Genomic DNA, 11,407 nt, shown 5'->3' with positions numbered 1-11,407 from the left:
GGGTGAGGCTTAAAATCAGAAACAGTGAAATTTTCACACTTGAGTTGATTCAAGTGAGGCATCAGAGACAGATAAGGTGAGAGTACTCCACAACAAAAACTGCTTCTCTGATACGTATACAATTACAATATAGTGCTGGTCCATATAAACATAAAAGCCTTTTCTTTTCTTCTCTTTTTTATTCGTGAATAGTGATCAAATCTTTATACTCAAGAAGTTGATTCATAACCCTCTCCTGATAAATACTTTTCATCAGTTCAGGTGTAAAAAAAAAGGCATTTCAAAGATTGAAAGTACAGATTACACAACAAACTACAAACAGAATAGCAACAGTGTGAGTGAGGACTCAAATTTTGAAAACAGGGCATTGCAGTCTCCAAATGCAGTATAAGTTACTCTTCAAGATTGAGTTCTTCATCTTGACTCCGTTAACTATTCTGCCCCTTACATCACCTTTAATAGACTTAATAATCTGCTATACATCTTTGACTTTCCCATCATGATTTCTTTCATTCCAGTCTCTCCAAATATGATAACTCTAATTCCTAATTTTACTGTATAATCTCTCTCCATTTTACATCAAATGATGCTGCGATCCACAAGGGCAATTGACAGAGTCCCACACTAGGATTTCCTTTTCAACCTTTCAATCAGGATCAGTACTAGATTCATCCTGATGCTATTTCCAATGGATCTAATCTAACGTATTTCTACATCATCGGCGATTCCAACATGTGTAATGAATCCACTTATCGGATCATATACAATAAGAATCTGCTTTGAGACACTAGCTAGGAATCTTCAGCTCCAACACTTCAAAGGAGAAAATTCAACATCGAGCACATGTTTTCAAGTAAAATCCCCAATCTTTTGCAGAAGGGTGATTATTTTGGATCGCAATGCTCCACATCAGCTATTTTGCACCTTTCCTTTGCAAGCCTTTTAGCCATCCTTCTGTGCTTTCGTTTCTTCTGGTTAGCACAAGCTGGTTGCTCTGCTAAACAAATGCAAAAAATCAACCTTACCATTACTGTCAACATTCTATATATACAATACAAATTACAATGTGCTGCTCTCCTCAGCAATATCAGAAAATTGATTACCAAATAAACATCATTTTTGGTTAGCGTTTGAGAATCTCACCTGACTCATCACTTGCAGCATCAACATTCACAGCGGCATTTTGTCGAACACCACCTGTACAATCATCATCACCAACTTCCTTTGTTGAAGGTAACAACGGCCCAATCATTTTCCCGCGGCGAGAAGCGTCCTCCTTGAGCTTCTTCTTGCGAAGCCTCTTCCTCTGTGCCCTTGTCAGCTTCTGCGTCCCAGACTCGTTGTCATCATTATCATCACTTGCAGAGCAACTACTCTTTTCCAAATCATCTGAATTTTATCCAATCGTCAAATCATCAATCAAGAATCAATTTTTCTTATTCTAAAAAGAAATTGAAAAAGAGAATAATAATAATTATATAGATATTGAAACCTGAAGTAAGATCCACATCAAACTCTTCTTCTAATAGCTTCACTGGCTTTTCCTCCTCCTCTTCTGGCTGTAATGTCACACAATTACAATCCACATTACAGTACAAGAAACACAGAGAGAGAGAGAGAGAGAGAGAGAGATTACTGGCGGAGAAGGTGGAGGTTGCGGATAAAGCATGTTGACAAGGGCTTCATTGAATCTCCGTCGTTTTTGTTCACGATTCATTGGTTTAGAATATTGAGACAGACAAAATTTCAGTTCAGTGGAAATAACAAGGCTGTTTCTGTCTGGTAATGCCCTTCAGTTTGGTAATTGCATTTGAGCTTTTCCCTACAGCATACAACGGTCAATGGTGTTCTGACTTCTGAGTTTCAGCTCAGTGGAAATGGGTTTTCCGAGTTTGTAAGCAGTAACCAAATTGATCTCTCCTCTTCACGTCTATTCTAAACTGTTTAAGAGGTTTCTCTAAAATACCCTCGTCATATCCGGTTATAAGTTTTCAACCGGTGGAAATAAATATGTAAATTAAAACTCTTACACTTTAAGAATCACAAACTTACGTAAGATTTGTAGTTTCTATCTTACTTTCTATCTCTCATTCTTCTTCCGATTGAAGACATTTAATTTAGCTCTACATCCTCCTTTCTTTTTTTTTCAAATTAAAGACATTTACTGTCAGAGGCTTCAACAAATTTTCAAGTTCTATCTTTTGCAAGTTTCTTTTTGTTTTCTTTTCTTTTGTTTATGATTGACTTTCTTTAAGTTTTACTCCATATTTTTTTTAAATATGTATCACGTTAGCTCTCGTTTTTTTTTTTTTTTTTTCTTTTTAAATGTAATTTTGAAATGAATGGTTCCTTCACATACTTTACTATTATACTTCTTAATGAATTGTCATTTCATGTTATAGGTATTGTGATCCAAAGACAAGGCTGCCTTTTGGTACAAAAGAAGCATTCAAAATCAATCGTGAATAGTTAAACAATATGGCTTCCCTTACCTTCTTTAGTAGCCTTTGATTACATTTTATTTAAAATATTTGAATTGAAATAAAAATAGTTACCACAATACTCCCTGATTAATGATCAAAATATAAATGATCAATTACTATTTCCTTCTCCTTCCTCACTTTTTTTTTTTCCCTTCTTTGTATTTTTTTTTTCTTTTTAAGAATTTTTTTTTTTTTTTACCATCATTGTATATGTTTTTGGCATTAATTTTTTTTTTTAATTCTTTTTTACCATCATTGTATGTGTTTTTGGTGTTAAATTTTTATTTTTTTTTTATTTTTTATTTAGGTATGTAGCAACCTCACAAACGCCAACCTCTCAATTTTGATTTTCATTAACAATTCCTTATGGATCCGAGAAAGTAGAGCCACCAATCACATGGTTAGATCTCCATTAGTTATTTATTTAAATAGTTGATGATGTGGTGATAAGATTTTAAAGAGTCCATGATAAAGTGTCATGCCAAACACAAATATGTATCAAGCCATTAATTTTAATTCTTGGGATAATGATATGTTTTGCAATCAAAGTGCACTTTGTTAATCCTCTTTTTCTTTTTTCTTTTTTTGGAGGGTGGGGGGGGGGGGGTAGGTTTTTTTGAACTTGTTAGTGACACACGTTTTTCCTGATATATATGTATATATAATTTTTTTTCCCTGTAGTTTTAGCATTGTATTTAGTTAATTCTTGGTTTCGCCTAAAAGATTTTTTTTTTTTTTTTTTTTTTTTTTTTTTTTGAGAAACATACACATAAAGAAGAGGGAAATATGTTTTGACTTCTAACACAAAGGCATATCACGAACTTTAATCAAAAGCAATTGTTGATTGTAGCTTGAATCAAGACATATCAATTGTCGTTGATTCAAGCCTAAATTAAGGATGCCCCAGGTCAACTCTCTTTTTGTGTGTATGAAGGATCCCAACTGTTTGTACACTACATACACTTTACAAAAGGTGGATTTGGATCCGGGCTATTGTACATTGCATTGTGCAATACCCACCGGATCTCAATCTAGCACATCATGGCCTTATTATAACTGGCATTTATTAGCAAATAGCAACTACTAGTGTATCTGCTATCTGGAGCTGGAATTAGAGAGTGATTACAGTGGTTCATGAGAGATCCACCTTTTGAACATGTTATAGCATTCCTTAGGCATTTCATCTGGAGCTGTGTGACCCCCTCCCTGCAAAAGTCATACTAATTAAAATTCCCCTCGCTTTCACTTGCAAAACAATTATGGTTGAATAGCAATAGCACTCTTGCCTTTACAGTAGCATATGTGAGGTGGTTTGAGAATCCCCTTGTGAATCTGCATAAAAATCCAAACAATCAAAACTTGAAATAGAACTCTACATGGTAAAATACATCAGTATAACCATAGGATAGGCCTACCCTCCAACTTGATCATCTACCAGCTGTTGACGCCACTCATCAACAATGGACAAATTTAGAGATTTGATCCACAATTGGGTTCCTATGTATGGAATGATCATGTCATGATCACCACTGCAGGATAGATACATACAGTATTAATACACTCAAATTTGATTTTTGTGGCTTAATCTTATTATTTTCAGTTGCCAATTAGAATATATGGCCTACTTAAAACGTCTCACTTGCTCTTATCTTGTTTTGTGTTAGTTGCAGAGAGAACATGAAGTATAAGTAAAAAAAGTCTGCTATCAAACCTGTATATCAGAGCTCGATAACCTTTGCGGTTGAGATAAAAATGATAGCTTACTGTACTCTTAACATCCCTCTTGTAAGGTAAGTCTGTGTTACATCTTATCCACCATCTAATTGTTCCCTGTTCATCATACAAATTATTTGAAGGTTGAATCTTGTTTAGATTTTGTTTGTTTGTTTATTTTTATTTTCTTTAGCTGGCAACAGTACTCTACGTCAATGTTAATTTCTAGAGAGCTTCTCTTACTTTCTGACATGAAGTTCTTTCTGGACAGTAGCGTTATTTGCCCATATGTGGCTGAGAAAATTATTGTAGTTCTATAATATAAGGTAGTCACTAATTCAGACTTCATCACATCCATGAAACAAACTTGCAGTAAGAGAGGGGGGTGAAGGATTTACACTACAACGTGAGGGATCGGGGTCTCCAGGCCTTCTTATAAGTAATCGCCTAAAGCTGGAAGGGCACTTAGGCGTAGTGACGAGCGTTTGTTGTATCCTTCAGTGCACTATATAATCAAGATAGCAATCTAATCAATAATGCAAAAAGAATATAAGATTAAAATGAATAGTCTGTGTTAAATTGGAAAAGACAGAGTGGCCTACTGACATTTGAGATAGCTTGAAGATCATTTGCACATTGTATGTTGCTGGAGTCTACACCTACGTATTCACCATTGCAACTTCTTTTAGCACTCTACAAAAAATCGAACAAAGACGTTCACTTTTTAAATGCAGAATTAAGACAATTGGTGACAATCAAGGGCAAATAGGTATTTCTGTATAAACTAGGAAATCTACTAGAAGAGATGTTACCAAATAACCTCGTGAAGCTCATCAGGAATAATTGCCATACAATGAGCAAATGGAACTCTTGAATTGACATCAAATTTTTTGTCTGTCGCTGGATTACCAAGCAAATAACCCTGTACAGTTTTTGAAACATTACGTGGATAGCAAGAGTATATCAAAATAATTGAGGATTTGGAATTAGATTATGTACTTTGAGATTGAGTGGTGGTTTGTCCCTAGATTCAATACCTGCAGCATCGTAACTAAATGACTTTTGTAATCAAGAGAAGCTATGGAAGTGTTCAAAAAGATATGTTTATCAGTACCTTCTGATATTTTTTGAACAATGATTGGAACAACCACGCCAGAATATGAGTCACTAGCGATATAGAGTGGATTAGCAATGAATCTGGTATGACTAAGCAACCACTGTTTAACAAGGCCAAAATAGTGACGTTAATGAGACTTTATAATTTCTCAAAAAAAGAGAGGAGAATTTATAACTAACAATGGAAACTGAGATATGGTTGTGCATCTAATAGCACCCTCATTAGATGCACAACCATCATGGTATACAAAAATTCGTAACAAGATTGCCAACTTATGGGCAAAATGGATTGATAAGTTGGTAATGTTATATCAATATATCAAACCTTATTCTCTTTTTACAAAGTTACTCGATAGCGAAACAAAATTAGTGAATACTTGAGTAAATTGGAAGGTGATTGAAGATGATACAGCACCTTTCTCAAAAATTCATTAATCGAATCAGAAAATTTTGTATCTCTTGTCTGAGACCCTTTGCAGTGTCCTTGAATATAAGAAACCAGTGCCAACAGGAGAATCTACAAATATTACACTAGCAACCTAGGTATATTTGAAAACATGTCTCAGAAAACAGAAAACGAACTTGCAATTGCACAATCGTAGTCAATATATTGTATTTACCTTGGTCCATGAATATGGATTTAGCACAAAAGTTGGTAAGCTGCCATTGTACTCAACCATTTAAAACCTTATAGGGCCTACAAAAACCAAAGTACGTAAAAGCATGTTCACACACTAAAATTAGGCTCAGTTAGGATGAACACATGGCAGTGTCAAGGAACTAAGGGGCTACGTTATATATGCCTAATAATGGCACATCAGATGAGCATAATTGTAGGTTGCTAGACACACAAAAATTCTATTTATGGCACTATTCTAAATAGTAAATACTGCTGCTTCTTTTTTTGGAGCCTCTAACATGGTCTTAGATCCATAACCATATGCCCAACTTCGTTTGTGCAGGAGTGCACACATGACTACAATTAATTATGATGAAACTCCTAGGCACATCATTCTACATTAATCACATGTTCCAATTATTGTTTATTTCCTCAAATTCCTAACTTAGCTTACGAAATTATATTTTTTTAAGAAAATTTTTTCCTTAAAAAATAAATAAAAAATGAAACTAACGATATGTTTGTTTCAACAATATTGTTTTCTTGAAAATGAGTTATTTTCCAAAAAATATTTTCTATAAGGGTCCGGTTAATGTATACCTTTTTATTAGAGAGTTTTAACCTATGACGTCAGCTTCTGATGATAACTCTTTATTATTAGACCAAGACACTAATTGGATTCTGGTGTAAGTAGGGATTGAAACATAAATATCTTATTTAACCATTAGAGACTTTACTAGTTAAGCTAAGTAGAACCCACTTAATGTATGCCCTTTGGGCACACATTAATCATTCATTTTAAGAAAATTTTTATGAAAAATTAAAAAAACTGTCAAAAAGTTAATTACTTTTTTGTTTTCCATAAAAAAATTTCTTAAAATGGTTTAATAATTAATATATGCCCTAAGGGCATACGTTAGTAAAATCATTTCTATAAATCTGTCTCATTTTCTTATGTTTTGTAGTAACCTTGAATGAGTTGAAAAACAATCTTCTAATTTCCCTTATTTAACTTGCTGTGAGATAGAGTCGTTTTTCAAAAAAAAAAAAAAAATAGTGGAAAACAATCTCCAAAAATAAGTCATATTTTTTCTGTTGACTAAAAATAGTTTTCCTTTGACTCTATTTTTCTGATACTACCAAACACTGAAAAACACAAAAAACTATCTTACATAGGGTTTTCCATCAAAACAAACGGAGAGTAAGGTTTTGTTTTTGTTGAAAGTGTTTTCCGATCCTTATAAAATATTGGTACTTTGGTATACATTATATGCACTAGGAAATGGGAGTTGGAGTCTTATGTATAGGTGTTATTCTTACAAGACCATGATGAGTATTTTTTCCCCCCAAAGAGTCATTTGATAGTGTAAAAGTGTTTAGAAGCTAAAAGATGAACGGTAATTTTTAGGGTTGCAAGACGCTTGCATATGTAATTTATGTGTTTGTTTATGGTATTGGAAAAATATTGTTTTTGCCCTAAAACTTTCAATGAAGTTCAGTTTTCGTCCCCTTTCTATCAAAATTTCTTTTTGTGTCTCAAAATCGTTAAAAAAGTTACACTTAATGTCATTTTGTCCATTATTTTTGTTAACTTTACATCTTCTGTGTCTGATAGAATGCTAAGTGTCATTATTGAATCTTACAATGAGCACTAGATACTAGATTAATGACATGAACAATTTTTTTTTCTTTCTATTTTTTAAAAAGAAAAGGGGTTTGAATAGGTAGCATAACTTCATTTGTTACAGTCAACACTAAGATTAAAATATATATGTATATATCTTCCTTTCCTCTCTTCCTCACATTTTCTCTGCATTCAAACACAATCTTTCAAAAAATTCTTGAACCATAACCAAACCTCCTCAACCAAAAAGATAAATTAAATTGGGTTAAAATTCCGTACCTAAACAATTATGGCTCATAAGCTCTCAAATCATTAGGAAAAAAAAAGCTCATAATCATCATGCATCTTAAATTTTACACGATGTATGTGGCAACATATTTAAAGAATTGCTTTTAAAAAATATGGTGAACAAAAGTGTTATTGAGGAGTTGGTATCTTGTGAGGTGGGCATATGAAGGACCCCTCTCACAACATGTGGGGTGCTTCATACGACCTGTTTCATTAAGGGAGGTTTTTATTTTTCCTAATAGAATGTCCTAACCTTCTTTTTAATATTTGGTAAATTTTATATTTAAGAGAGTGTGTTATGTGTAATATAACTTGTCTCACCATCTCTTAAAAGTTACCATGTCTTTTGAGTGGAGTTGTGGTGTTCCTTTGTATTAGAACCCCTTTCCCTCTCCCCTGTGTGTGTGTCTGTGTGTTTGTTTCTCAAAAAAGAAAAAAGAAAAAAGAAAAAAAAGAATTGGTAATTGTCCCACATTACTTAAGAGAGTATGTTGTGTATAGTATAACTTATCCCACTCTCCCTTAAAAGTTACCATAGTTTTTAAGTGGAATTGTGGTGTGCCTTTGTGTTAGAACCCCTTTTCCTCTCCCCTGTATGTGTGCGTGTTTGTTTCTCAAAAAAACAAAAGAAGTAATTTTTTAAATCTTATCTTCTATATCAGATTTTTATTAGACATGTAGGATAGAAAGTGAATGTAAGTGGATGGAATGACATAACTTTAATATTTTCAATAATTTAGGAATGAAAAAATAACTATCGATAACTTAGGGATGAAAACTGAATTTCTTGTAAAGTTGAAGGATGAAAAAAAAATTTCTACCTTATTGTTTTTAATGCAAGAGTACCATTGGATGCATCAGATTTCTAATGTTTGTATATTTGAAAATATAAAATAGCTATTAATAAAATTAATATAAGTTTATTTGAAACAAATGAAAAAAAAAAAAATGTTATCCATGAAATTCTCAATTTTAGTTTGACCAACCATTATTTATATAATAATAACATTATTATTTAAGAAAAATGAATCAATGATGGTAATTTTTCTTTTTAGGTTTATTAATTTTAATTCTATGACTATATTAATTAATAGCTCATTTAGCACCAAAAAAAAATTAAGAAAATGAAATTGGACTCCTTGATTTTTGTAGTGTTGTAAATAGTTGCACCAAAATTAAGAAAATTGGATGGGACACATGGCATTAGGGGTTGTCATCAATCGATCAAACCATATGACTGCACCTAATCTGACTAGAACCACCAGCAAAATGGAGTAACCGCACTTCATTATGCGGTGCAGTGTGCGGTTTTATGATAAGAAAACTACACAAAACCGCACCGCAATCATACATATATATATTTATTTTACATTAAATATATTAATAATTTAATATTATATAGAGTAAGTGGCCAGCCCAGCGTTACTACATTTCAATTTCACTTTAAAAATGACTTTGTTTGGTTAAATACAAAATCAAAAGTTCAAAACCTCATTCACTTTTCCATCTCACACTTTCACAAAATCAAAAGTTCAAAGTCTAATATTATTACTTTGTTTTATATATATTAATTTGTGGTATTTTTAGTTTACTATCAATCTATCACGGAGGTTTTTTTTTTTGTTTGTCTTGTATATATTTGTGTTAATATTTTTGTTACACAAGTTATATTATATTATATATATATATATATATATAAACTTACTGTCATATTATTATGGTTATTAATAGCAAACTAGTAATTAGCCATGACATATTGAAAAATATACCATCCCAAAATCGACCAAACCTCACCTTGTACACAGCACTAAACCGCACCGCACTACACATGTGATTGCAAAATTGAGGTGTGGTGCAATACTTAAATGGCCCAAAAATGCACAGAACCGCACCATGAACACCACTATAGAGCATACAATTAGAGTCTAATTTAATATATATATATATATATATATATATTTATTGTGTATCAATTATACTTACATACAAATTAATATATCTAAACTTAGAAAATATAAAAATATTCAATTCAAGTTTTATTATACTGCATTCTTGTATATGCAGAGATTATAAGCTTGTTTCTTCAAAATGAGAAGAATACTTACAATTAATTGGGAATAAGTCTTACCATAATTATAATTGATTAATCTTAACACATTTTTGTGAAGCGAAGGAAAGCTTGGCTCCTTCTCAGCAGTTGTTTCCTCCCACCCAACTTTCATTTAAGATTGTTGATGCTGGTGTGAGTCATCACTTTCTTTTCATTGCCTCCATTGTCAGAGACTAGAGATGGGAGCTACTATTTGCTTGCTCGATGAAAATGAACACCATTCTCCTTCTCTAGGCCGAAGCTGAGGCTATTAAGTGGTGTTTTCCTTAGCATCAAATTTGGATTTTGAGGCAGTGATTGTTGAATCAAATTCCCAAATTTGTGCCAATCTCCTTTTGGAGTTGGAGTATACCCCTCCTTAGCGTATCAAATCCATCACTGCTGATTCTCGAGCTCTCTTGGCAGATTCTCCAAGCATCTCAATTCGTTGGGTGCCTAGGCAATGCAATTCTACTTCTCACGCTCTAGCAAAATGGTCTTTAAAATGTATTTTTTTGGTTCCTTTGATGTCGGCAATAGTCCCCCTTGTTTTGTTTCAGTTGTGAAGAGTGAGGCTAGTCGGCCTCTGTAGTTTGGTTTTCTCTTAAAAAAGATTTATGTTCATAAAAAAAAAAAAAATAAAAATAATAATAAATAAAAATAAAAATAATATTAATAAAAAGAAAGCAAAGGAAAGCTGCTAATGGTCGTGCTCGTGCTAGTGGGCTTCTAAGGAAGGCTTTATGCATCAATATGAAATGTGCTATCCGGCACTAAAATTGGTATTGCAGCCAAATCGACTCACTGGTAGGGGTGTTTGCAGTGCGGTGCAGTGCGGTTTTAGGTCATTTTTAGCACCGCACTTTACAATGCAGTTTAACTAAAATTATAACTGTACCACACTTTATTTTTGCAGTTACATGTGTGGTGCAGTGTGGTGTGGTGCGGTTTAGAGTTTAGTCAAAACTATAACCGCACCGCACCTTATTTTTGCGATCACATGTGCGGTGTATAAGAACGGCTTGAAATCGCTCTATTTTTCAAATTTTGGGCTTTCTTGCCCAACCCAAAACTAATTTTTCCCTTTGTTTTAGACCAAGTTTTAAAATATTGAGTGAATTTTTCCTTATTTTGGGCTGGCTTTCCTAGTTAATACTTGCTAGGATTATCAAACTTTTTTTTTTTGAAAACTAGGGTTATTGAACTATTAATAATATATTTAATATTAAAAATAAATAAATATATTAATATATATAGAGAGGGTGCGGTGCAGTTTTCTTATTATAAAACCGCAAATCACATTGTATCATGCGGTGTGGTGCATTTATGCCATTTTGCGGGCGGTTTTAGTGCGGTTTTCGTAGTTTGTGCAATTTGGTTAACACCCCTACTCATTGGTGCAGATTTGTAAGTGGGGGCACAAAATAGAAACTTGACACCCATATCTATATTATTTATGAAAGAATTCTCTTCTT

At 33.0% G+C, this 11,407-nt stretch overlaps 2 protein-coding genes across 3 annotated transcripts; both read right to left on the bottom strand.

The window, feature by feature from the left end:
• Nucleotides 1–217: 217 nt before the first annotated feature.
• On the bottom strand, nt 218–1,943 carry LOC115994763. Of its 2 annotated transcripts, none has more exons than XM_031119013.1 (4): nt 1,637–1,943; nt 1,493–1,559; nt 1,144–1,389; nt 218–997 (listed from the first exon to the last, which is right to left on the bottom strand). In XM_031119013.1, the coding sequence occupies exons 1-4, from the start codon at nt 1,715–1,717 to the stop codon at nt 885–887; spliced, it is 507 nt and encodes a 168-aa protein (XP_030974873.1). In that variant the 5' UTR covers nt 1,718–1,943; the 3' UTR covers nt 218–884. The 2 variants fall into 2 exon arrangements, with proteins under 2 accessions (XP_030974873.1, XP_030974874.1); XM_031119014.1 differs by having other exon boundaries at nt 218–994.
• A 1,797-nt stretch (nt 1,944–3,740) lies between these two features.
• LOC115950264 (serine carboxypeptidase-like 18) lies at nt 3,741–5,992 on the bottom strand. Its single transcript, XM_031067490.1, has 8 exons — nt 5,933–5,992; nt 5,783–5,851; nt 5,234–5,413; nt 5,017–5,118; nt 4,803–4,889; nt 4,195–4,313; nt 3,919–4,012; nt 3,741–3,815 (listed from the first exon to the last, which is right to left on the bottom strand). The coding sequence occupies exons 1-8, from the start codon at nt 5,990–5,992 to the stop codon at nt 3,741–3,743; spliced, it is 786 nt and encodes a 261-aa protein (XP_030923350.1).
• Between the last annotated feature and the right edge of the window lie 5,415 nt (nt 5,993–11,407).

The sequence above is a fragment of the Quercus lobata genome, chromosome 6, assembly GCF_001633185.2.
Source record: "Quercus lobata isolate SW786 chromosome 6, ValleyOak3.0 Primary Assembly, whole genome shotgun sequence".
In the NCBI taxonomy this organism is placed as follows: Eukaryota; Viridiplantae; Streptophyta; class Magnoliopsida; order Fagales; family Fagaceae; genus Quercus; species Quercus lobata.
This window is presented reverse-complemented; position numbering and strand designations above follow the sequence as displayed.